Genomic DNA, 27,743 nt, shown 5'->3' with positions numbered 1-27,743 from the left:
CCAGACTTCTCCCGGCAGAACAGACTCACCAGTCGGGTGGGAGTGGCCCTGGGAGTCCTCAACGTTGACTCCGGACCCCATGAAGCCTCATGGCATCTGGCCAAACGTAGGCAAGGAAACCTCCTGCTGATTATCACCTATTGCCTTCCCTCAACTTCTGACTCAGTGCTCCTCCATGTTGAACGCTGCTTGGAAGAAGCACTGAGGGTAGCAAGGGCCAGAATGTACACTGGGTGGCGGTCTTCAATGTCCATCACTAGGAGTGGCTTGGTAGCAACACGACTGACCGAGTCCTGAAAGACACATCTGCCAGACTGGGCCTGCAGCAGATGGAGAGAGAACCAACAAGAGGGGAAAACCTGCTTGACCTCGTCATCAGCAGTCTACCTGTCACAGATGCATCTGCATAACAGTATTTATTTTATTTAAAAATTTTTTTTTTTTTTCAGAGATACAGCACTGAAACAGGCCCTTCGGCCCACCGAGTCTGTGCCGACCATCAACCACCCATTTATACTAATCCTACACTAATCCCATATTCCTACCAAACATCCCCACCTGTCCCTATATTCTCCTACCACCTACCTATACTAGGGGCAATTTATAATGGCCAATTTACCTATCAACCTGCAAGTCTTTTGGTGGTGGGAGGAAACCGGAGTACCTGGCGAAAACCCACTCAGACACAGGGAGAACTTGCAAACTCCACACAGGCAGTACCCAGAACTGAACCCGGGTCGCTGGAGCTGTGAGGCTGCGGTGCTAACCACTGTGCCACTGTGCCGCCCAGTATTGGTAAGAGTGACCACCTCACAGTATTTGTGGAGACATCTTTACACTGAGGACACCCTCCATAATGTGTAACGTAACCACTGTGCTAAATGGGATAGATTCAGAACAGATCTGGCAACTCAAATCTGGGGTGAGGCATTGTGCACCATCAGAAGCAGCAGAATTGTATTCCAACCACAATTTGTAACCTCACGACCCAGCGTGTATCTCACTCTAACATTACAATCAAGACGGGAGACCAAGCCTAGTAAAATGAGCAGTGTTGGAGAGCTTGACAGGAACAGCACCAGGCATACCTAAAAATGAGATGCCAACCTGGTGGAGCTACAGCACAGGACTTTGGCCTCTTTGTCTCGAGAGACAATGGGTATGTGCCTGGACGTGGTCAGTGGTTTGTGGAGCAGTGCCTGGAGTGGCTATAAAGGCCAATTCTAGAGTGACAGACTCTTCCGCAGGCGCTGCAGATAAAATTGGTTGTTGGGGCTGTTACACAGTTGGCTCTTCCCTTGCACTTCTGTCTTTTTTCCTGCCAGCTGCTAAGTCTCTTTGACTCGCCGTTCTTTAGCCCCGCCTTTATGGCTGTCCGCCAGCTCTGGCGATCACTGGCAACTGACTCCCACGACTTGTGATCAATGTCACAGGACTTCATGTCGCGTTTGCAGACGTCTTTAAAGTGGAGACATGGACGGCCGGTGGATTTGATACCAGTGACGAGCTCGCTGTACAATATGTCCTTGGGGATCCTGCCATCTTCCATGCGGTTCACATGGCCAAGCCATCTCGAGCACCGCTGGTTCTGTAGGGTGTATATGCTGGGGGTGTTGGCCGCCTCGAGGACTTCTGCGTTGGAGATACGGTCCTGCCACCTGATGCCAAGGATTCTCCAGAGGCAGCAAAGATGGAAATAGTTGAGACCTCGCTCTTGGACATACGTTGTCCAGGCCTCGCTGCCGTGGAGCAAGGTACTGAGGACACAGGCTTGAAAAACTCGGACTTTTGTGTTCCGTGTCAGTGCGACATTTTCCCACACCCTCTTGGCCAGTCTGGACATAGCAGTGGACACCTTTTCCATGCACCTGTTGATTTCTGCATCGAGAGACCGGTTACTGGTGATGGTTGAGCCGAGGTCGGTGAACTCTTGAACCACTTCCAGAGCGCGGTCGCCAATATTGATGGGTGGAGCATTTCTGATTTCCTGTCCCATGATGTTCGTTTTCTTGAGGCTGATGGTTAGGCCAAATTCATTGCAGGCAGCTGCAATCCTGTTGGAGTCTCTGCAGACACTCTTCTGTGTGCGATGTTAATGCAGCATCAGCAAAGAGGAGTTCCCTGATGAGGACTTTCCGTACTTTGTCTTTGCTCTAAGACAGGCAAGGTTGATCAGCCTGCCATCTGATCTTGGAAAATTCCTTCTTCTGAAGGCTTGAACGCATGTGAGAGCAGCAGTGAGAAGAAGATCCCAAACAGTGTAGGCGCGAGAACACAACCCTGTTTCACGCCACTCAGGATAGGAAAGGGGTCTGATGAGGCACTGCTATGCTGAATTGTGCCTTTCGTATTGTCATGGAATGAGGTGATGATACTTAGTAGCTTTGGTGGACATCCGATCTTTGCTAGTAGGCTGAGTTGACCACATCTGCTGATGAGGTCAAAGGCTTTGGTGAGATCAATGAAAGCAACGTAGAGGGGCAGCTGTTTTTTTTTGTATTCATTCATGGGATGTGGGCGTCGCTGGCCAGGCCAGCATTTATTGCCCATCCCTAATTGCCCTTGAGAAGGTGGTGGTGAGCTGCCTTCTTGAACCGCTGCAGTCCATTTGGGGTAGGTACACCCACAGTGCTGTTAGGAAGGGAGTTCCAGGATTTTGACCCAGCGACAGTGAAGGAACGGCGATATGGTTCCAAGTCAGGATGGTGTGTGACTTGGAGGGGAAATTGCAGGTGGTGGTGTTCCCATGTATGTGCTGCCCTCGTCCTTCTAATTGGTAGAGGTCGCGGGTTTGGAAGGTGCTGGTCTAAGGAGCCTTGGTGGATTGCTGCAGTGCATCTTGTAGATGGTACACACTGCTGCCACTGTGCGTCGGTGGTGGAAGGAGTGAATGTTTGTAGATGGGGTGACAATCAAGCGGGCTGCTTTGTCCTGGATGGTGTTGAGCTTCTTGAGTGTTGTTGGAGCTGCACCCATCCAGGCAAGTGGAGAGTATTCCATCACACTCCTGACTTGTGCCTTGTAGATGGTGGACAGGCTTTGGGGAGTCAGAAGGTGAGTTGCTCGCTTCAGGATTGCTAGCCTCTGACCTGTACTTGTAGCCACGGTATTTATATGGCTCCTCCAGTTCAGTTTCTGGTCAATGGTAGCCCCTAGGATGTTGATAGTGGGGGATTCAGCGATGGTAATGCCGTTGAATGTCAAGGGGAGATGGTTAGATTCTCTCTTGTTGGAGATGGTCAACTCCTGCAATGATGTCCTGGAGCTCAGATGATTGACCTCCAACAACCACAACCATCTTCCTTTGTGCTAGGTATGACTCCAGCCAGCGGAGGGTTTTCCCCCGATTCGCATTGACTTCAGTTTTGCTAGGGCTCCTTGATGCCATACTCGGTCAAATGCTGCCTTGATGTCGAGGGCAGTCACTCTCCCCTCATCTCTTGAGTTCAGCTCTTTTGTCCATGTTTGAACCAAGGCTGTAATGAGGTCAAGAGCTGAGTGGCCCTGGCGGAACCCAAACTGAGCGTCACTGAGCAGGTTATTGCTAAGCAAGTGCTGCTTGATGGCACTGTTGATGACACCTTCCATTACTTTACTGATGATTGAGAGTAGGCTGATGGGGCGGTAATTGGCCAGGTTGGACATGTCCTGCTTTTTGTGTACAGGACATAGCTAGGCAATTTTCCACATTGCAGGGTAGATGCCAGTGTTGTAGATGTACTGGAACAGCTTGGCTAGGGGCGTGGCAAGTTCTGGAGCACAGGTCTTCAGTACTATTGCTGGAATATTGTCAGGGCCCATAGCTTTTGCAGTATCCAGTGCCTTCAGTCGTTTCTTGATCTCACGCGGAGTGAATCGAATTGGCTGAAGTCTGGCATCTGTGATGCTGGGGATTTCAGGAGGAGGCCGAGATGGATCATCAACTCTGCACATCTGGCTGAAAATTGTTGCAAATGCTTCAGCCTTATCTGTCGCACTGATGTGCTGGGCTTCCCCATCATTGAGGATGGGGATATTTGTGGAGCCACCTCCTCCAGTTGGTTAATTGTCCACCACCATTCACGGCTGGATGTGGCAGGACTGCAGAGCTTAGATCTGATCCGTTGTTTATGGGATGGCTTAACTCTGTCTATCGCATGCTGCTTACGCAGATGGGACGCAGATAGTCCTGTGTTGTAGCTTCACCAGGTTGACACCTCATTTTGAGGTCTGCCTGGTGCTGCTCCTGGCATGCCCTCCTGCACTCTTCATTGAACCAGGGTTGGTCTCCTGGCTTGATGGTAATGGTAGAGTGGGGGATATGCTGGGCCATGAGGTTACAGATTGTGGTTGAGTACAATTCTGCTGCTGCTGATGGCCCACAGTGCCTCATGGATGCCCAGTTTTGCATTGCTAGATCTGTTCGAAATCTATCCCATTTAGCATGGTGATGGTGCCACACAACACGATGGACAGTATCCTCAATGTGAAGGCGGGACTTTGTTTCCACAAGGGCTGTGCGGTGGTCACTCCTACCAATACTGTCATGGACAGATGCATCTGCGGCAGGCAGATTGGTGAGGACGAGGTCAAGTATGTTCTTCCCTCCTGTCGGTTCCCCCACCACCTGCCGCAGACCCAGTCTAGCAGCTATGTCCTTTAGGACTCGGCCATCTTGGCCAGTAGTGGTGCTACCGAGCCACTCTTGGTGATGGACATTTATGTCCCCCACCCAGAGTACATTTTGTGCCCTTGCCACCCTCAGTGCTTCCTCCAAGTGGTGTTCAACATGGAGGAGTACTGAGTCGTCAGCTGAGAGAGGGCGGTAGGTGGTAATCAGTAGGAGGTAATCAGTAGGGGCGGTGCAGTGGTTAGCACCGCAGCCTCACAGCTCCAGCAACCCTGGTTCAATTCTGGGTACTGCCTGTGTGGAGTTTGCAAGTTCTCCCTGTGTCTGCGTGGGTTTCCTCCCACATGCCAAAGACTTGCAGGTTGATAAGTAAATTGGCCATTAGCAATTGCCCCTAGTTTAGGTAGGTGGTAGGGAAATATAGGGACAGGTGGGGATGTGGTAGGAATACGGAATTAGTGTAGGATTAGTATAAATGGGTGGTTGATGGTCGGCACAGGCTCGGTGGGCCGAAGGGCCTGTTTCAGTGCTGTATCTCTTAAAAACTACAAAAAAACCCTAAAAAATGGCATTACTGAGTTCCGATTTTGTTGGCTGTTCATCCAGCTCATCCATGACTGGCAGAGACTGGGCTGCATTGAGGGCGGTCTCAGTGACAACATTTTCCCTGGAGTACAGTTCTAGGTAGTGCTCCACCCAGCGGCCCATTTGCTTACATTGGTCAGTGATCATTGCGCCTGATTGAGACTTGAGGGGGGCGATCTTGATGGTTGGCCGAAAAGCGCGCTCAATGCCATCATACATTCCTCTGATGTTTCTGGTGTGAGGCCATCTGAATTTGACTGCATCGGTGTTGCCAATAGTCATTTGCATGACGCGTGGCTGTTCTTTGTGCAGCGCTTCTGGCTACTTTAAGTGCTATGGATGTTAACTCGCTGGGGGCTTTCTTGAGGTTCAACAGTGCAGTGCGCTTAGTGGCTATGACCGGTTCCAGCTCTTCAAAGTGAGATTGAAACCAGTCTGCATTCTGCTTTTCACGTTTGCCAAAGGTGATCAATGCTGAATCATAGATGGCGTCTCTGATGTGAACTTGCTTGGTCTCTGCATCCCCTGTGGGAGTGTTTTGAAGGGCTTTTTCAAGTGAATTTAGAAACTTATGTGACAGTTGTGGATGAGAAATTCTGCTAGTGTTGATGCGCGGGCGGCCCTTCTGCTTGGAGTGATGTAGCTTCTTTGGTTTGAGTCTAACTTTGCTGCACACCAGGGAGTGGTCAGTGTCGCAGTCCGCACTGTGGAAGCTGCGTGTGATTTTGACACTTTATAGAAGTTCGCCTTGTGATGATGAGGTCCAGCTGGTGCCAACGACGTGATCTTGGGTGCCTCCATGAAACCTGGTGGCAGGGTTTAGTATAAACGAACGAGTTGGTGATGCAGAGGTTGTGATAGATACACAACTCCAGCAGTCTCTGACACAAAAACAAGAAATGCTGGAATCACTCAGCAGGTCTGGCAGCATCTGTGGAAAGAGAAGCAGAGTTAACGTTTCGGGTCAGTGACCCTCTTTCCACAGATGCTGCCAGACCTGCTGAGTGATTCCAGCATTTCTTGTTTTTGTTTCAGATTTCCAGCATCCGCAGTATTTTGCTTTTATTCCAGCAGTCTCTGTCCATTCTCATTCATTCATTCCAATGCCATAGTGCCCGAGGCAGGAGGGCCATGAGTCATGGTCGGCCCCAACCCTGGCGTTGAAGTCCCCCAGCAGGGGTAAATGTTCGGTATTCGGAATGTTACTAATGATATTATGGAATTCCTCGTAGAACTGGTCTTTAACTTCAGGTGAGGAGCAGAGTGTTGGAGCATAGATGCTGAGCAGGTGTACTGGGCTAGAGGTGGTGAGCAGTCGAATAGACAGTATGCGTTCCAAGCCATTTGAAGGTGGCTGTATCATGCTGAGCAAAGAGTTTCTGATGGCAAAGCCCACTCCATTCTGTCTTGGTTCTTCAGGATCCCTACCCTGCCAGTAGAAGGTGCCTTCTTGCTGTCTTAGAGATTCGCTCGCAGGAAGGCGTGTCTCCTGAAGTGCTGCAATGTCCACATTGAGTCTACTGAGCTCGTTGTTAATTATGGCGGTCTTCCGAGAGCTAACAACCCCACTGTCTTTCGGGAGAGACCAAGGCTAAGGGAGTAAACCCTAACAGAAAACCTGGAGCGGAACCCCTAAGGCGGTCATGTGTCATCTTTGGCATTTTTCTGGCAGTTTCTGCAGCCAAACGGTGCCAAACGTCATGCTCTGCACTCCTTTGGACCCCACTAGGAAGGCCGAAAGGGGGGTTTTGACACTTGGGCAACTCACAACCTCCATACATTCCGCCCAGGCATGCGCCATGGAGAGGTCACTCCATAGTCGTCTCACGGCGACGAAAACAACACGGAAGGCAGCAGTTACGGGTTATAAGTCCAGCTCAATTGGCGTAGAGATTGGACGCCACGGGTTGCCTTTGTCGGTGGGAGAGGTCATCGCATCTCACTGGACAGCTACCGCCCGCCTCAAACCGGGCAGCCCCTGGTCAGAGAGGTTCTGTCTCGCCGCAGTCCACCTGCTTCAATGGGTGCTTGGAGCTCAGAGTCATTGCCCGACAAGTGGACTGTAACACCACACCAAACAGCATGACAAAAAAAGGAAAGAAGGTACCAGCCCTTCGTTTTGCAAGCTGCAACGTCAGAACTGTGTTCTGGCCTGTTGGAAGACCTTACACATAGCACAGGACTACATGTGTGCTAAACAGTGGAGGCAACATGAGATAGACAGAGCTCAGTGATCCCACAAGCAATGGACCAGATCAAAGCTCTGCAGTCTTGCCACATCCAGTCGTGAACGCTGATGGATAATTAAACAACTAACCAGCGGAGGAGGTTCCACAAACCTACCATCCTCAAAGATGCAGGAGTCCCGCATGTCAGTGGAAAAAAAAAAAGGCTGAAGCATTTGCAGTCATCAGCCAGAAGTGTTGAGTGGGTGATCCACCTTTGCCTCCTCCTGTGATTCCCAGCATCAGAGATGCCAGACGTCAGCCAATTCGATTCACTCTGATATCAAGAAACAGCTGAATCCACTGGATACAGCAAAGGCCATGGATCTGACAACACCCCAGCTGTAGAACTCAAGACTTGTGCTCCAGAATTAGCCATGCTCCTAGCCAAGCTGCTCCAGCACAGCTACAACACTGGCATCTATACAACATGTGGAAAATTGCCACGGTATATCCTGTCCACAAAAAGCAGGATAAATCCAATCCAACCAATTATTGCTCCATGAGTCTTCTCAGCAAAGTGATGGAAGGTGTCATCAACTGTCCTATCAAGCGACACAATTCAATAATATCCTGTTCATCGATGCTCAGTTTGAGTTCCATCAGGACCACTTGGATCCAGACCTTGCTCCAGCCTTGGTCTAAACGTGGACAAAAGAGCTGAATTCCAGAGGTGAGGTGGGGGTGATTGCTTTTGACATAAAGGCACCATTTGACTAAGTGTGACATCAAGGAGCCCTAGCCAAATTGAAGTCAATCTGTATCAGGAGGAAAACTCTTCACTGGCTGGAGTCATATCTAGCACAAAGGAAGATGGTTGTGGTTGTTGGAGGCCAATCATCTCAGCCCTGGGAAATCACTGCAGGAGTTCCTCAGGGTAGTGTCCTAGGCCCAGCCACCTTTTGTTGCATCATCAATGACCTTCCGTCCATCATAAGGTCAGAAGTGGGGATGTTTGCTGATTACTGCAGTGTTCAGTACCATTCACAACTCCAAGATACTGAATCTGTTTGTGCCCGCATGCAGCAGGACCTGGACAACATTTAGGCTTGGCTGATAAGTGGCAAGTAATATTCGCATGACACAGGTGCCAAGCAATGACCATCTCCAACAAGAGAGAATCTAAATGTCTCCCCTTGATGTTCATCGGCATTACCATCACTGAATCTCCCACCATCAATATCCAGGGGGCAGTTATCATTGACCAGAAACTTAACTGGACTAGCCATATAAACACTGGCTACAAGAGCACATCAGAGACTGGGAATTCTGCAGCGAGTAACTCACCACTTGACTTCCCAAAGCCTGTCCATCATCTACAAAGCAGAAGTGAGAAGTGTGATGGAATGCTCTCCACTTGCCTGGGTGAGTGCAGCATTAACAATACACAAGAAGCTCGACACCATCCAAAGCTCAAGACCATCCAGGACGAAGCAGCCCGCTTGGTCAGCACCCCATCCACTACCTTAAACATTCATTCATTCCTTCCATCACTGGTGCACAGTTGGAGCAGTTTGTACCATCTACATTATGCACTGCAGCAACTCACCAAGGCTCCATTGACAGCAACTTCCAAACCCATAACCTGTGCCACTTAGAAGGACGAGGGCAGTAGATGCATGGGAGCACCACCACCTGCAACTTCCCCTCCAAGCCATGTACCATCCTGATGTGGAACTATATTGTCGTTCCTTCATTTGCTGGGTCAAAATTTTGGAACTCCCTCCCTAACAGCACTGTGGGTGCACCTGCACTACATGGACTGCAGCGGTTCATGAAGGCAGATCACCACCACCACCTTCTTGAGGCCAATTAGCGATGGGCAAGTTGACAGTTACCTACTGTGTAGATTTATCTTTTCTTGTAAACTTTGTTTTTAAATATAGCCATTAGTCTTTTTTCATGTTCAACATACCAATAGCAGCTGGTGTATCTCCTTTAATTTTAAAAAAAGCACTTGTAATCCCAGTAGCTCTTCTGCCCTTTCTTAGTGCTGTGGCATAGAAACGTATTCGGAGATAGGCTAAGTTTATGGTTGTGGCACAAAATGTGGAAAATATATTTTTGTTGCACTTAATGAATAAAATTCAAAAGTTTAAATTAAAAAAAATTCTTAAGTTTGTGCAGCTTGCTGAGGATGCCAATGTCTGTACCAACTGAAAAGTTGCTCTTTCAATGCCTGAGAACTTTTCTCTTTAGACAGTATTGTCAGCTTTTACTATGACAGTTCACCAAGTAACATTTGTGAAAATATAATTGTGATGCAACTTCCTGAGGACTGCCGAAATGGTGCAAAGAAATACGGCCACAGTTCTGCAGCAAAAGAAAGCCTCAACATGATGACTTTCTGCAAAAGTCAGACCTCTCAAGACTGTAGAATCAAGGACAGAATGCAGCCTGATTTTAGGGCCTAACACAGTAAATCTATGTTATAATTGTGGAGCTTTGCATGTGCTGTGTTTGTGATTCTAAATAACTTTATGTAAGCATGTCACATTGAGTAGTTCCTGGGTTGGGAAGTAAGGAATTGTCCTTCTAAAAGCTTTGGGAAAACCTCTTCCTCCAGGTGTTTGCTATTGACAGTAGCTCAGGGAAATAGGTTGTTTGGAGCAAACATAACACGGATTGTAATCTAACGATGTAAGATGTTGGTGAAATAATGGTTTTCAATTCTGCTGCATTGGTAACGTTTTTAATAGTTGTGGGTATGGCAAAACCACATTAACAGTATTTAATATGTGTATCAAATTTCGTTGTGCGAAGGAGACAAAAGCAATGTATAGACTCTTAATTATCCTTATAAGGACTTTTAACATTTCTTGTTTTCTATCCTTCAGGTAATTCCAGCAGGAGGAAACATTCCATTTAGAATTGTCTTCTTACCCACAGAAAAAGGCAATGTACAAAATTCGTTATTTATAAACACTTCTACCCATGGGACGCTTTCATATCAGGTTGGTATTTGGACTTAATTCACCCACTCTGAAAATTACCTTGAAAATTGCACACAAGATGAACAATGTATATGCTGTATTATACAGTATAATACTTAGCAAAGAGTGTGCAAACTTTGTGCTCAATTTTTGTGGTTAAAAATGTGTTTTTATTGTGAGAAGGCAATGAAATGAGGACCTCGTACTCAAATAGTTTACTTCACTTTACTTCAGCCTAGTTTATGGAGTTTATGTACAAGTCTGTTGGCAAATGTAGTTTAGGTTTCATGTGAGTTCTGCCTTTTCTCACTCATACTGTTGGCAGTTGTTTAGCCAGATTTGTTCATTCAGACTCAGTTGCTCATGACCTTTTGTTCTTTCTCCTCTTCCCTCCCACTTATGTTGTTTTGTACTGATTTATGTACTTGTTGAATTGATATTGATAAAAGATTATGTATGTAACATACTGCTGCATATGCTGATTTTAAATGCAGCTAACATTTTCTTTAAGTATTGAGGATTTCAATTAATTTGGCAGGGCATGGAAATCAGGATGTAGCATTAGAAAGGAGAAACAAGATGCACTAAGGATTGGGAGAGACAGATAGCACTAGAATAAGAAATGATTATGATTAGAGATACAGCACTGAAACAGGCCCTTCGGCCCACCGAGTCTGTGCTGAACATCAACCACCCATTTATACTAATCCTACACTAATCCCATATTTCTACCAAACATCCCCACCTGTCCCTATATTTCCCTAACACCAACTTATACTAGTGACAATTTATAATGGCCAATTTACTTATCAACCTGCAAGTCTTTTGGCTTGTGGGAGGAAACCGGAGCACCCGGAGAAAACCCACGCAGACACAGGGAGAACTTGCAAACTCCACACAAGCAATACCCGGAATCGAACCCGGGTCCCTGGAGCTGTGAGGCTGCGGTGCTAACCACTGTGCCGCCCTGGGTATTACCTGGGATCAGACTAAGAATAAACGAATTCAGGTTTATAGTGCATGGTTTAAATATGACTATGGTGATGATGGACTCCTGGCTCAAAAAAGGGCAGGACTAGGACATTGTGTTCAGGGAAGGAAAGAAAGGAGGATGACAGTACTTACCCAATGAGGAAGGAAGCATTGCTGGATCTGGTTCTGGGGAATGAGGTGGATCAAGTGTCACTCGGGGACTATTTAGGGAATAATGATCATAGCATTATAAAGTTTTGCTTAGGAAAAGGACGAGGAACAATCTACAGTAAAAATACTTAATTGGGGGAGGGCCAGTCCGGGTAAATTGGAATGAAAGATTGGCGGGCAAAACTTTTAACTGAATGATGGGCTGCCTTTTAAAGAGGAGATGGTTTGAGTATAGTCGAGGTACATTACCACGATATGGAAAGGTAGGACGAACAAAGCCAGAGTCCCTGGATGACGAAAGAGACAGAGAGTAAAATGAAGCAGGAAAAGGGTGCGTATGATAGATGTCAGGTTGACAATACAAGTGCGAACTAGGTTGAATATAGAAAGTTCAAAGGGGAAGTGGAAAAGGAAGCCAGAACAGCAAAGAGAGAGTATGAGAAGACAATGGCAGCTAGTATAGAAGGGAAACCAAAAGTCTTCTGAGGCATATAAGTAGTAAAAGGGTAGTAAGAGAAGGATTGGGGCCGATTTAGGGACCAAAAAGGGGATTTCCGCATGGAGGGAGGGGGCATGGCTGAGGTACAACATGAATACTTTGCATATATCTTTACCAAGGACGATGATGCTGCTGGAATCATCGTGAAGGAAGTGGTAGTTGAGATACTGGATGGGCTAAAATTGATAAAGGGAGGTATTGGAAAGGCTGACTGTACTTTAATGTCACCAGGACTGGATGGGATGCACCTGAGGATATTGAGGCAAAATAAGGGTGGAATTTGCGGAGTTACTGGTCATAATCTTCCAATCCTACTTAGATAAGGGGGTGGTGCCAGAGGACTGGAGAATGGCAAAAGTTACACCTCTGTTCCAAAAAGGGTGTATGTATAAACCCAGCAACTACAGGTAAGTCAGTTTAACCTTGGTGATGGGCAAGCTTTTAGAAACGATAATCCGGGACAAAACTAACAGTTACCTGGACAAGTTTAGATTAATTAAGGAAAGCCAGCACTGATTCGTTAAAGGCAAATCCTGTATAACTAGCTTGATTCAGTTTTTTGGTTGAGGTGACAGAGCTTTGATGAGGGTAATGTGGTGATCTATATGGATTCTATATGGATATGGCATTTGATAAAGTGCCACATAATCGACCTGCCAGCAAAGTTTCAGCCCATGGAATAAAAGGGATAGTGGCAGCATGGATACAAAATTGGTTGAGTGACAGGAAACGGAGAGTAGTAGTGAACAGTTTGTTTCTTGGAGGAAATTGGGGTTCCCCAGGTGTCAGTACTGGGACCACTGCTTTTCTTGTTATATATCAATGACCTAGACTTTGGTGTACAGGGCACAATTTTAGTCTTTGCAGATAACAAAACTTGGAAGTGTTTTGAACTGTGAGGAAGATGGTGATAGACTTCGAGGACATAGACAAGCTGGTGGAATGGTTGGACATGTGGCAGATGAAAGTAAATGCAGAGAAGTGTGAAGTGATGCATTTTGGTAGGAAGAACAGGGAGAGGCAATGTAAGCTAACTTACATTGCAATTCTAAAGGGGGTGCAGGAAGAGAGAGACCTGGGGATTCATGTACACAAATCATTGAAGGTGGAAGGGCAGGTTGAGAAAGTGGTTTAAAAGACATATGCAACCCAGGGCTTTATAAATGGAGACATAGGGCTGGATTTTACACACCCCCTAATGTTGGGGGTGGGGGGGGTTGCTGAAAATGCTTCTGGGAGAGGCCTGCCACGGACATTACACCAGGAAGGTCTGGCCCAATATTGCCAGCGGAGGCAAGGCCTCATGGCAGCCCCCTGTCACTTGGCTACGGGAGCCCAATTTAAATATTTAAATTTAATTTAAATAAACAAATTAAATACCACCTTGTTCCCGCCTTCTGTCTCGGAGCGACATTGGTGCCGGTGGCCGGCACTCCTGTGCCTTCAGATCCCTGTCCGGGGATCTGAGGTGGAATGCTGGTGGGGAGTGGGTAAATTTCTCTGCGGGAGGTAGGGGGAGCGAGGCCACAGTCATCTCATTGGTGTAGGGGATGGTGGGAAGGGGATAAAGTGTAAAGTTGATGCACTTTGCGGGGGTTGGGTGGGGGGGGTGTGGTGGTGGGTGGGTGAGGAAGGCCAAATGCACAAGGTAAGTGTTTTGGGGGAGGAGAGGGCAGGTAATTAAATCTGTGGTTCTGGGGGTGGGGTGGTGGTGGGAGAGGGTCGGGATCAATTAATGTTTTAATAGCAACCTATCTTCAAATATTTAAATTGAAATGGGGGGCTTAAAGCCCTTTAAAAATGGTATCAGCACCTGCGCAATTACAGCTGACGTCATTGCCAGGGAGGGACGGACGGCCTGCCCCCTTCATGTCATCGAGGTGGGTGTTCCACCCTGGCTATTTAAATGAGCTGCTGCGCTGAATATCGCGGTGGCTTCGTGACCTGCGGCCTGCACAGGCAGGCTGCCATTATCGGCAGGACTATAAATTTCAGCCCGTAGAGTACAAAAGCAAGGAAGTTATGATGAACCTTTCTGAAACACTGGTTTGGTCTCAGCTGGAGTATTGCGTGCAATTCTGGGCGGCACACTTTAAAGAGGATGTGAAGGCATTGGAGAAGTGCAGAAAAGACTTGAGAATGGTTCCAGGGATGAGGGACTTCAGTTATGTGGATAAATTGGAGAAGCTGAAGCTGCTCCCCTTACAGAAGGTTGAGAGGAGGTTGTTAATCGTGTATCAATTGTTTAATTATATGCAGGTGTGGGGTATTAAGTAGGGTCTTACGTGAGCACTTATAAGGAGGCACTTATTGACACTGGTGGAGGTTTTGAGTGAGGAGCTACATGTTTGTAATCCTTTTACTCTTGTCATGAAAGTGATTCTGGTTTTTTTTGTTAACTTTTGAAAGGAATTTATGGTTAACCTGGTCCAACATTTATTCAGTTTTTTTTTAAAGTAAGCCATCAAGGGGGCACTGAACTAATTTGGCAACAGTGTTGCTAGTTGTCACATGGCTCGGGTTGGAGATGGCGCAGAAACCCTGGTAACAGGAGCAGAGAAGTGATAAGTACTTCTTTGATTGGACAAGCCCAGTCATAGTAGAGTACCTGGAAGGGCAGAAAACTGACCAGCTTTCTGGTTGTATGTCAATGTGTGTGTGTTTTACCTTCTGGAAGGAGATAAAAGTCAAGTTTGCTGCAGAAGAAGGAGAGAATTCCGAGGAAGAACAGAAGGCTACAACCCAGCTCGCTTTCCAGCAATTCCCTAAAAGACTGAGACGTCCATTGTGTCAATTTGTTTTGTTTCCTGTATTTGAAGAAAGTCTGCTAAAAATAATTCTCAACACCGCCTGAAGAGAGCTATTCTAGGGGGATTTTTGTCGCCTGTCTGCGTGTGCTCAGAGGTTGGACCGTGCGCCAGTTTGGTGCAGGCGTGTTTCATCTGTTTTTTTTCAGGGGTGGGCAACTGATCTGCCCGGCTCTGTTTTTGTCTGTACCGAGCTCTGATCCAAGAATCCCGTTTTATTTTTTCGGTAAACCAGTAGACATATGTGTGTGTGCGTGAGTGTGAGATGCTAAGATAAAGAAGGGAACTTTAAAAAATTTAATGTTGGGACTTTTATATAAAAAAAAATTGATCTATGTGTTTGTTTTACTTCATTACTAGTTAAGACTTGTTTTATAATAAACTGTTTTGTTAATTAAAGAAACCTGGTTAGTGTATTCTATTCTGGGGAAAAATAGAGTATATAATTAACCGTATCGATAAGTGAGAGAGTTTTTAAAATATGTTGTGACCTGTAGAGAAGTGGGACTGAATTAACAGTGCACTCCTTCCGCCTTGGTCCTAACACTCTGTACACTAAATGTGAAACAGAGTAAAGATAGGCTCCAACATCATCCTTCTACCAGAAGCTTTCTGGAATTTAACAGAGGTTTGATGGAGCTATTTAAAATCATGACTGGTGTCGATGGAGAGAAACTGTTGCCACTGGTGGAGGGCTCAAGAACTAGAGGCCACAGATTAAGGTGATTGGCTAAAGAACCAAAGGCGACATGAGGAAAAATGTTTTTACGCTGCGAGGATCTGGAGTGCGCTGCCTGAGAGGATGGATTGAGGCAGATTGAATTGTAGCTTTCAGAAGGGAATTGGGTAAGCACCTGAAGAAAGAGAAATTGCAGGGCTATGTGGAAAGAGTGGGGGAGTGGTATTAGCTCTTGCAGAAAGCTGGTATGGACTCGATGGGCTGACTGGCCTCCTAACCATTCTATTATTTAATTTTTCATTCACACAACTGGACAGCTGAGTTTAACTGATGTTGTGGGGTGCAGATGAAGTTGTGGTACTTCCATGAATATTTACTTACCGTTTGTTTTGATGTGTAAAGAGTGGCCAGATTACCTGAGGTACTAGAGGACAGCTGTTGGAGGAATTGTACCCTGCGTGAGTTGGTGAAAGGAGGGAAGAAATTGTGGTGGGGGATGGGTTTATTTATTTAATAACACTTCAAACTGCTGCTTATTTAAATAGCTAGTCTATAAGAAGTGAAAGAAAGAGAAAAGCTGTATTTATATTACCCCATAATCTCATTTTAAATTATTGAATACACAACTGGTAAGTTTAATTTCTTTAACTACTTTTAAATTGATCTTTCAGAAAATATCTTGTTTTCTTTAAAAATTTTTATGCATGTATGTGGGTACATAGATTTTATATGTCCTAGCAAGCAGGTTTAATCTGTCTTTTTAAATAATCAAAACACACACCTTTTTTTAAAAATAAAGGAGTAGCGAGTAAGCTGAGTGAAGGGAAATCACATTTGTATAATTGTATGTCAGCATATAGTGTATTAGTGAACTGTCCTTTTTCTTTTCCTTTTATTTAAAAATAGATGTTTGGTGTTGGAGTTTCCAGTACCCAGGTGGTAATGGATGATCAACTTTACTCCGATGACAAACTGCTATTTTTTCCACACATCCAAAATATTCAGGTTGGTGCATATATACTATTTGAAGACTGTTCATAGCTTGAATAATTTTGTATAAGCTAAATCGAAAGCATTAGGATGAATCTCTGGCTGTATATTTCTTCATTATCTACTCACAACCGAAGTTGTTCTTTTGATGTATTGAAATTGCTCTTCAGTGGAATTCGATTCTCCCCACTCCTTTCTTGAGTGGTTAGGGATGGGATGGATCTGGCTTTGCTCAATTTAGGTGAGCTATTCCCTTTTCATTTTAGTATGATTCCTCCTGGAACAATGGGAGCACAGGGAGCCAGCAAAACAACACCGATAGCTGGAGCAGGAAATCAGTCTGTTGAGCAGCTGTTACAGGGCTGCTGCTTGCTAGTAAAGGGAAGAGGGTATCTCATCCAAGTGCTAAAGGCAAAAGGACCATTTGCTTCCTGCTGGAACAACTGCAACTTCAAATTTAAAAATATCTCGGGAGAAGAAAGGTGATCATCTCCCATTTAATGGAAATACCCTGGAGGTCCTGCTACATGCTGACTTCTCTTTTTTTTATGGTAAAGTTGTGCAACATACAGTAAACATAATTTTTGCCTAGTTTGCTAGGGTATGCAGTAGGCACTGGCCTGAGCAGTCCAGGCAATAAAACCTTCCTTCACCATACCAGTGGTTTGCTCCATAGTAATTCCAGTTAAGGCATGTGCTTCATATTTATGTTCAGATCATGTTCAGAAATTTCTCAGAAGGGAAGAGGGTACGAATAGAAATTATGTCTGAGTTTGTGGCTGGGCTGTACTAGCCATCTAACCAGTCTCCCTGTACCTGTGGTCAAGCACCCTCTGAGCATTAGTAGACTGAACCCTAATGCCCCGTTGAGTACTATCTATCATATCTGGTATGCTTGGCAAACCTGCCACTTGTGAAAAATTCTGTGCCATGTCCAACTGTTGCCTGCTTTCCACAGGAAAAGTTATGCACCTGTTCTCTTCTGCAAATAGTGCATTAGTCACTTGCTTAAGGCGTCTATAGAAAGCAGACTGGATGATTTGACACATCACCTAAGGTGGCTTTGGAAGGTCTGATCGCAAAAATGTTGCAAGATGAGCTGTCTCTTTGACAGAAGTCATGTGCACGTTAACTATGGAAGGGATACATAGCTCTGTGGTAACCAACCTTGTGTAGCAAAACAGCAAAGGGAGCTTTTTGAAACCACCATGCAGTATTGTCTGCTTCTTTTAGATGCAAGTGTAAAAATAATGTGGATGTCATGCTTCTGGTGTACTTGCATCTGTTTTTGTGGTCCCCTTGTAACTTGTTTTCCTCATCTAAATCCTGGAACACAATTGGAATTTGCACCCTGAGCACTTTGCTCCAAATTACTTTGTGATTGCATGCAAGCCCACAATAGAAAAATGATTGGGAAAATAAAAGTCTTGCAATACAAAATTTCTGCCCTCTGCCACAAGAGAAATTAGTGCAGTAAGAAAATGCAGCAAAAAATAATGCTTAGTGAAAATCCAACCAACTTTGAAACCTGATTTTTTTTTTTTAAATTCTTTCACGGGATATTGGCATCGCTGACCAGGCCAGCATTTGTTGCCCATCTCTAATGCCTTTGAGAAGGTGGTGGTGAGCTGCCTTCTTGAACCGCTGCAGTGCATCTGGTGTAGGTACATACACAATATTCTGCTGCCTTGTCCTTAGGTGGTAGAGGTCGCAGGTTTGCAAGGTGCTGTTGAAGGAGCCTTGGTGAGTTGCTTCAGTGCATCATGTAGATGGTACACACTGCTGCCACTGTGTGCCAATGGTGGAGGGGGTAAACATTGAAGGTAGTGGATGGGCCAAGAGGGCTGCTTTGTCCTGGATGATGTCGAGCTCCTTGAGTGTTGTTGGAGCTGCACCCATCCAGGCAAGTGGAGAGTATTCCATCACACTCCTGACTTGTGCCTTGTAGATGGTGGACAGGCCTTGGGGAGTCAGCAGGTGAGTTACTCACTGCAGAGTTCCCAGCCTCTGACCTGCTGTTGTAGCCACAGTACTTATATGGCTGGTCCAGTTAAGTTTCTGGTCAGTGCTAACCGCCAGGATGTTGATAGTGGGGGATTCAACGATGGTAATGCCATTGAATGTCAAGTGGTGATGATTGGATTCTGTTTTGTTGGAGATGGTCATTGCCAGGCACTTGTGTGGTGCAAATGTAACTTGCCACTATCAGCCCATGCCTGGATGTTGTCCAGGTGGATATGGACACAGACTGCTTCTGAGGAGTTGCGAATGGTGCTGAACATTGTGCAATCAGTGAACATTTCCACTTCTGACCTTATGATGGAGGGAAGTTCATTAGCATTAAGGAATCTACTTTTCATAGAATCATAGGATGGTTACAGTACAGAAGGGGGCCATTCAGTCCACCGGGTCTGTCAGCTCTCTGCAAGAGTAGCTCAGTTAGTCACCCCCACCTGTCTTTTCCCTGTAGCCCTGCAATTTTTTTCTATTCAGGTCATTATCCATTTCCATTTTGAAATTCCTGATTAAATCTGCCGTCATCACACTGTCAGGTAGTATATTCCAGATCCGAACCACTCGTGTTTTTTTTAAAAAAAAGGGTTTTCCATGATGCTGTTGGTTCTTTTTCCAGTCACCTTATATCGGTGTTTCTGGTTCTCGACCCTTCCGGCAATGGAAACATTTTCTCTCTATCTATTCTGACCAGACCCCTCATGATTTTCAACACCTCTACCAAATCTCCTTTCGAACGAGAACAACCCAGCTTCTCCAATCTATCCATGTAGTCGCTCCTCCCTGGAACTATTCTCAAATCTTTGTTGCACCCTGTCTAAAGCCTTCACATCTTTCCTAAAGTGTGGTGCCCAGAATGGGACACAATGCTCCAGCTGAGGCCGAACCAGAGTTTTATAAAGGTTCATCATAACCTCCTTATTTTTGTACTCTATGCCTCTATTCATAAAGCCCAGAATCCTGTATGTCTTTTTAACCACGTTCTCAACCGGCCCTGTCACCTTCAATGATATGTGCACATATACCCCCAGGTCTCTCTGTTCTTGCACCCCCTTTAGAATTGTACCTTTTATTTTATATTACCCCTTCTCGTTCCTCCTACCAAAATGTATCACTTCACATTTCTTTGCATTAAATTTCATCTGCCACGTATATGCCCGTTCCACCGGCCTGTTTATGTCCTCTTGAAGTCTGTCACTATCCTTCTCACAGCTCACAATACTTTCAAGTTTTGAACCATCTGCAGATTTTGAAATTTTGCCCTGTACACCCAAGCCTCGTTCACTAATATATATCGAGAAAAGCTGTGGTCCTAGAACCTACTCCTGGGGAACCCCACTTTATACCTTCCTCCAGTCTGAAAAATAACTATTACCCACTGTTCTGCATTTCTTATCACTCAGCCAACCTTGTATCCATGCTGCCACTACTGTCCCTTTTATTCCGAGCTTCAACTTTGCTGGCAAGTCTGTTATGTGGCATTTTACCAAACGCCATTTGGAAGTCCACGTACACCACATCAAACATTGGGCTGAATTTTACACAGCTCCAGTGAGTTGGATGATGGCGTGGGGTAGGGGGGGCAGAGTCAGTGAGGCCTACCTGCCCTACTCCTGCCTCCGGTGAACTTTATGGCAGTCGGGCGGGGGGAGGAAATGGCCTGCCCACCCGAGGCCAATCAAGGCCCTTAAGGGCCCTCACCCGCCTCCACGGATATTTTGCCTGTGGCGTGCTGGGGGCTTGAAAGGCCTCCCAGTGAAAGCTGCAGGCCTTTCCGCACCCCGGGGGGGGGTCCGGGGGGGGGAAAAGAGGGTGGCCATGGCAGTTGGGCACAGGGTGCCCGATTGAGGGCTGCACCTGCCTCCCAACCCACCCCCAGGACCCAAGATGTCCCCTCCCCCCTAGCCTCACCAAGGCACCACCGATCCCCTGGTGAGGCATGCCCAACTTAACCAATTTCTAGGATCCATGGCGTTGGCTGGACTGCAGTCCCAGCAGTGACCACTGCTCCCGGTGGCACTGCTGGGACTAAGAGCTGCTGGCCCGCTGATTGGCTGGCAGATCACTGAGGCGGGACCTCCTCCCTCAAGTGGGTGGAAGTCGTGCCTCGGGACAATTAAAACCCGGAGATCTGTAAAATATGGGACGGATCCCCGGGCGAAGCAGAAGTGGGTTCGTCGCCGACCTTTTCGTCGGCAAATTCCCGTCCACCTAGGGTAAAATCCAGCCCATTACCCTCAAACCATCTCTGTTACCTCATTAAAAAAAACTGAATCAAGTTAGCTATATATGATTTGCCTTGAACAAATGTGTGCTGGATTTCCCAAATTAATCTGCACTTGGCCAAGTGACTGTTGCTTTTGTCCCAGATTATATTCTCTAAAAGCTTTCCCACCACCAAGTTTAAACTGACTGGCCTGTAGTTGCTGGGTTTATCCTTAAACCCTTTTTGGAACATGGGTGTAACATTTGCAATTCTGCAGTCCTCTGGCACCATGCCTATATGTTAGGAAGATTGGAAGTTTACGGCTAGTGCCTCCACAGTTTCCTCCTTTACCTCCCTCAGCATCCTCAGTTGCATCCCAACCCGTCTTGGTGACTTATCAACTTTAAGTACAGCCAGCCTTTCTAATATCTCCTCTTTATCAATTTTTAGCCTATCCAATGTCTCAACTACATCCTCTTTCATTCTGTCTTTTGCAGCACCATGCTCCTTTGTCAAGGCTGATGCAAAGAACTCACTTAGTACCTCATCCATGCCCTCTGCCTCCATGGGTAGATCCCCTTTTTGGTCCCTAAATTTCCCCAACCCTCTCTAACTATCTTCTTACTATTTATATTTGTGTAGAAGACTTTTGAATTCCCTTTTATGCCAGCTGCCAGTTTTGTACACAAACGTTTTATTGCTCAGATTTCCTTTTTCACTTCCCCTCTAAACTTCCTGTATTCAGCCTGGTTCTCACTTGAATTATCGACCCGACATCTGTCATATGCACCTTTTTTCTGCTTCTTCTTACTCGCTATCACTTTTAACATCCGGGGAGCTCTGGCTTGGCTTGCCCTATCTTTCCCCTTCGTGGGAATGTACCTTGATTATACCCTTCTCTATAAAGGAAGCCCATTGTTTCGCTACAGTTTTGCCTGCCAACTTTTGATTCCAATTTACCTGCAACAAATCTGTTCTCACCCCATTGAAGTTGGCCCTTCTCCAATCTAATATTGTTAGTTTGCTTCTTGTCCTTTTCTATGGAAAAAACAAACTTTATGATACTGTGATTGCTGTTCCCAAAAACATTCCCAACTGACACTTGATCCACTTAACCCACCTCATTCCCTAGAACCAAATCCAGCAATGTCTCCTTCCTCGTTGCATTGGAAACATACTAACCAAGAAGATTCGCCTGAACACACTTCAGAATTTCTTACCCCTCTCTGCTCTTTGCACTACTACTATCCTAATTTATATTAGGATAATTAAAGTACCCCATTATCTCTACTCTTTTGGATTTTGCACTTCTCTGATTTCCTTGCAAATTTACTCCTCTTTGTTTCCACCAGTTGGTGGCCTATCAAATGCACCTTGCAGTGTAAATCTTTTTTTGAGAAAAAGAGCCAAATGCTTATGCCTGTTCATTAGCTGGGGATAAGCTGTAGGGGTTTGTAAGGGATTTGCAGAGATGGTGAGAAGAATGTAAAATCGGGTGTAGGATCAATTGGAATTGACTTCCAAATTCGAATTAGGCTGGTAGTGGGTTACGCTGCAGCCTTCTTATGTTTCCCAGTTTGCTTGAAAGTAGAACTTTCAGATATTCCCAATATGCCATGATCATGGATGTTTATGCGATTTATTTTTTCCTGGTTCTGCCAGAGTCGCAGTGGGATGTCAGCAAAACCGCTGCAGAGGTTCCACCCCATGGTGTGAAGTGGTTTTGGGAATGTTGGTCTGAGGTCATTTTTGTGATCTATATGTGCTCACCGCAAATTTTTATTTTTGTGCCTCCAGCAGAACTTTTAAAAATCGGGCTTAAATCATCTTTCTTGTTATACACAGTGAAATTTCTTTAGGGTCTCATCTTTACTAGTTTTAAAATATATCCATCCTGTCAGGAAGATCTCAAAATTGAATGCAATAGTTTTGCCAAACCCGTTTACTGTAGATTCACCATCATTAAGTTTGTACTGAAGATTTTAAGCTATGGAAGAAAATGTTCTCACTATGTTTTCACATTTGTCTGCCTGTTTATCTAGGAAAAAGCTTCAAATTGCACTCTTTCAGAACTCAGTTTTGAACTTACTTTACCTTTACAGAGCTATAAAGACTTACAGGTAAGAAAGGTCTGGCAGTGCAGGTACATTTGCCATATATCTTCATATAAATTGTATGGTGGGATTCTGGATTGGGTGGAAAGATGAATTGGTCAATAAAACAAAACTGATCCCCATGTTGAAATGGTGCAGTTAATTTCTTTACTGTTGCATTTTAATTGCAAGGTTTTTTTATTTTGTATTTTTCATTACCTTGATCACTGAATTGGTTTAATTTAATCTGGATGCGCAAAGTGGTAATCATGTAGCAAGGGGTTACATAACAAATTCCCTGAACCATTTACTTTTCAATTCTCTCTTCCCTCATCCATCATCCTGTGGAGTTGTTTTGGCTTTGTTAGTAACACTGTCACCTGAATTCATGGTTTAGCACCTGAGCACGTCATCTAGGCTGGCATTTCATTGCATCGCTCTGGAGGTGCTGTCTTTCAGATGCGGCACAGAATTCGGGTGGATGTAAAAGATCCCATGGCGCTTTTGCAATTAAGAACAGGGAATATGCTTGTCCTGGCGAACATACCTCCTTCAACCAATGCCACCAAAAACAGTAACTGGTCATTATGTTTGTGGGACCTTGCTTTCTGAAAATTAGATGCTGGCTGGAGGATCCCCATTGAATTTGCTTTTGCTCTTCTCCTACCCCTTCGCCATCTTTCCCCTTGGAAAAATGTAAGCTCCACCCTTGTCTCCCAGCAACATGGCTTGAGATCATACCCTTGAAATTGAGAGGAGCTTGGGCGAGACCTCAAACACAGCATGGTTGCATCTGTAAAATCCAGATATGTGGCTCTTGCATTGGGCACTGATGGTTGTGTTGAGGGCCATTCTGCATTAGTTGTTCACGGTATAGCTGCTGTGATCTAATACTAACATTTTTCAGGAACTGAAGCAAAGGAGGGGAACAATTCTTCTGGATAAACAGAATAAAGGACGGACAGTTTTGGCAAATGGCAATGCTTCATTAGTATTGAATTTCAGATTGCATAACATTGCTGTTTGCAATTTGTTTGATTTTATTTATGTAATATTGTATTCACATATCTTGGGCTGAACGTTACAAGAGCGCTGCAGTTTGCAGCGGCGCATTCTAATGGCAGCATGCATCCCACGCTGATGCGCCATCCCTGAACCCCCGCGATATTACCGCGCGGGCTCATTTAAATAGAGGGGGCAGCCGCTGCGTCCCTGGCAACGGTGACTGGCGCCAGTGCCATTCTTAGAGCTTTAAGCCCTTCAGCAAAATGTAAATATTTTAAAGTTGTACCATTGTTAAATTTTATTAAATAAATTTTGTGATGAAGGCCCCTCCCCACCCCTCCAATAGTCATTTCATTGCCCGAATTGACTTTTTCAAATACCCAAACATCCCCCCAACCTTCAATCTTTTGCCCTTCAACCCCTTCCCACCATCTCCATATTCAGTCAAAATGTTTTCCCCGCTCCTCCACCCCTCCTGACCTGAAAATTTGATTCCTCCCCCCTCCCCACCAGGTTCTTACCTCGGAACTCCATATGGAGTTACCTGCAGGTAAGTTAATTTACATTTCATTAGGATTTATTTTAATATGGCGATGAAGGACCCACTGCCTGGCAGCGGAGGGGCCACACCAAGGTCCCCATGCCGTTGATAATATGTGGCGGGCCTTTCTCAACGTCGTGGGTCGAGGCGGGCCTTTCCCCACAGAATTTTACTGGCCCCGAGCTGTGACCTGCGGCATCGAGGGGCTTGTAAAATTCAGCCCCGAGTGCGAGTTAAAATACTTAGCTAAGTCACATGGATATCTTACTGAGAGAACAACTAAGTGTACAAATTATTTCCATTGTTCGGAGACAAATGCTTAATGTGTTTCTATGACATTCATTTGTTGCAATTTTGGGAAGGTGTTAATCCATTCAGAATAAAGAGTGAGCATGAAATGATTTAATAGAACAATAATATGATCAATTTTAGGATATTTACGTTTTGTCCTGAGATGCTATTGCTTTACTGAAAATCCATTTTAAATTTGTATGATTTAGAATGTATTTAGCTGTTTCTTTGATTTATTTTTTACACGTTTCTGTGCTGCCGCATACTTTTTCATCAGAATCCTTTTTCATATTATAAATTAATTAAGAAATTCCCTCCCTTCCCACCTATTCCTTGTGTTGAGAAATTCCTTATGTCCTAAATGTATTACCTGGAAATGACTATATTTTTGTTGCAAGGTACTGAGGGTGTGTTCTGGTTTAGGATTTCCATACTTTGTGAAAGGCTAGCCACCCCGCCACCCACAGCAATATAATTGCATTTGGAGGAGTAAATTGCTTTGAGTTAATACTAATTGGCTTATTATTGAATTTGCATGTTTCGAACGTGATGCTAACTCTCGATCTAGTCTCTTAGATTTGTTGACCTTGCGACAAATAATTTTTGTTTGTGGTGTTATATTTTGAAATCATAGACTACTTTTCACTGACTTAATCTTTTATCATTTGTTTCAGAAATATTGCTTGTTGGGGAATAAAAAACTTGAATTATATGTCCAGGTCTCTCTCAACACTGAAGAGTATGATAATGAATTTGAAAAAATAAAGAGCTACGCATTGGAAAATATTTTTGTACTTTATATGCCAGTTATCAAAGAAAGTACCTCAGGTAAGTTGGTAAAATCTGCCTGTCTTCCCTCCTCCCTCCCTGCCCTCGTCCGAGAAAACTGCAGCTCAGATATTATTTGCAGTACTTGAAGATTTCCTTCATGTAATGTAAAGATTGAATCAGTGCATATGCATTGGTCATGCTCAGTTGAATATTAAAATAAAAGCTAGACTGTTCTATAAGCAAGTTTTGAGGAAATCTTTAGCCATTCTTGAGTCCAGCCCTTTGATATTTATGCTTTATATGTATATATTTTCATTGCTTATGTAACATTGACTGCACTTCAAAAATAATTTTATGAAGCACTTGTAGATGTTTCTTAGACACATGATGCTTCTGTAAATGTAAGTACTTACCATTGCAGTCAATTTATTTTCCTTTTTTGCAGGTGAACAAATAAATATTGTGTACTTCTTACATTCAGGGAACAAATCTTTGTATATTAAGGTATGATTTTTTAAGTACTTTTATAATGGAGATAATCTGACTTTATTTAATTATCAAGCTGTAGTTTATATTGTTGATCCAATTTGGCAAGAAGGCCCAGTTAGTGGTGCAAAGGTAAACTTTATTTCAAGTCAGATTTTATAGAAAAATGCGCTGTGGCAAACAAAAGCCCAGCTTTATTTTGTTACAGCTCCCATTTGCTATTATAAATGAGGTATTTGTTACTGTGTGAATAACCTAACCATAGTAAATCACTTTTTAAGAACTTCAACTCTTTGTGTGCTGCACCTGTGCCCATTTATCAGTTTTGTTGGTTAGCTCCTGAAGTTAGTTAATTCTGGTAAATCAGTATAGCCTGCTGGCTATACTAACAAACCTGTCAAATACAGACTTTTAAATGGACATGATTTTTATTAATCCTTTATAGAATGTTCATATTCTGTCGAAAGCTGACACAGTTACTGTCGAATTTGAGCCAGTACTGCTGGAGACGTCTGTGGCCAATTTGACAAGAGTTGCTTCTATTATTTGTAAAGGTAAGTAATTTAATGCTTAAGCATTAACTGAGATGGCAATTAAATGAAAATTTGATTATTAGTTTTGCAAATCTATGAAGGTTCTAGTGTTTATAGGCGTTAGGGATGATGGTGGCTATTTTTAGCTAAAATGTCAAAAGATCCCACATATAGCATAATTCTTAATCATGGCTTAAAAGTTGTCATAAACTCTCTAAAGTACTACTTAAGGCAACAGGTTTTATAATGGTCGGGTCAAACCTTTTTTGATATGTTTTATTGAGTCTAAGCTGTGGATTCCGTATATATGTAGGATGTAAACATCGGATGTTGTAGAATAATACTCTTTATTTTCCAGCAACTACTATGCCTGACGATGTGGCAAATTGTTTGGGTGAAGTGATGTATGTAGTAAAAGGCAGCTTAGCACTGAAAGCATCTCCTTTAATGCAGCTAACAGAAGGGTGAGTTCACTGAGCAGGCTCAGGCTCACTGAACACAGAAGTGTTCAAATCTCCTGTCTCTATTGATTTTTGTAATGTATTACATGGTTAAAATTTGAAACCTAATTTTGATGCATGCATTTTTAGTTCAATAGCTTGTTTCTTGGTTTTGTAAATCATATAACATTTTTAAAGTGACATTTACTTTAGGCTCACAAGGTTGTATTCTAAAGTATTCCTTAGAATGCAAAGTTAACCTACTAGTAATCTTATTGAATCAGTTATTTTGTGGGGGCGAGGTGTGTGTGAAAGGAGCTCCTTGTATGGTCAATTGTATACATCCCTCAGAAAATTCCTGTTAACATGAGATTTTAGGAATCTTTGCAGGACATCTCTTCTTTCCCCTGCCCTTTAGAAAAGATTGAAAACTATTAGTCGACATTGACATGCATTTGCCTTATTTTCTGAAAAGAATCCAAATCTTTATGCATTGATTAATTGAAAAATTTCTCCCCCTTTGCTTTGCCTTCAATTTTAGTATCCTCTGCAGACTTGGAAATCCTGCTTTCTGTAGCCATATCCCAATGTGATACGTGGCATTTTCTGCACATAACCTGTTCAACAACAATAACAACTACCTGTATTTATATAGCGCCTTTAATGTAATAAAATGTCCCAAGGCTCTTCGCAGAAGTTTTATAAAACAAAATTTGACACTGAACTACGTAAGGAAGTATTGGGGCAGACAGCCAAGCTTGGTCAAAGGTAGGTTTTAAGGACTGTCTTCAAGGAAGAAAGATAGGCAGAGAGATTCAGGGAGGGAATTTCAGAGGTTAGGTAGGTTGGTTGCAGTGGTGGAGCCAATGCAGGTCACTGAGTTCAGGGATGATG

General features: G+C 44.3%; 1 protein-coding gene across 1 annotated transcript in view; it reads left to right on the top strand.

The window, feature by feature from the left end:
* The window catches only part of tmem131l (transmembrane 131 like), a 210,237-nt gene that overhangs the window by 103,339 nt on the left and 79,155 nt on the right, over positions 1-27,743 (top strand). Inside the window, exons 6-12 of the mRNA XM_068040695.1 lie at positions 10,257-10,373; positions 16,387-16,485; positions 22,732-22,809; positions 25,294-25,447; positions 25,836-25,894; positions 26,322-26,430; positions 26,768-26,873. Of these exons, the coding sequence (XP_067896796.1) occupies positions 10,257-10,373; positions 16,387-16,485; positions 22,732-22,809; positions 25,294-25,447; positions 25,836-25,894; positions 26,322-26,430; positions 26,768-26,873 (722 nt within the window). The remainder of the gene's footprint in view (positions 1-10,256; positions 10,374-16,386; positions 16,486-22,731; positions 22,810-25,293; positions 25,448-25,835; positions 25,895-26,321; positions 26,431-26,767; positions 26,874-27,743) is intronic.

Source organism: Heterodontus francisci, chromosome 1 (assembly GCF_036365525.1).
Source record: "Heterodontus francisci isolate sHetFra1 chromosome 1, sHetFra1.hap1, whole genome shotgun sequence".
In the NCBI taxonomy this organism is placed as follows: Eukaryota; Metazoa; Chordata; class Chondrichthyes; order Heterodontiformes; family Heterodontidae; genus Heterodontus; species Heterodontus francisci.
Note: the sequence above shows the minus strand (reverse complement) of the source record. Positions and strands in the feature narration are given on the sequence as shown.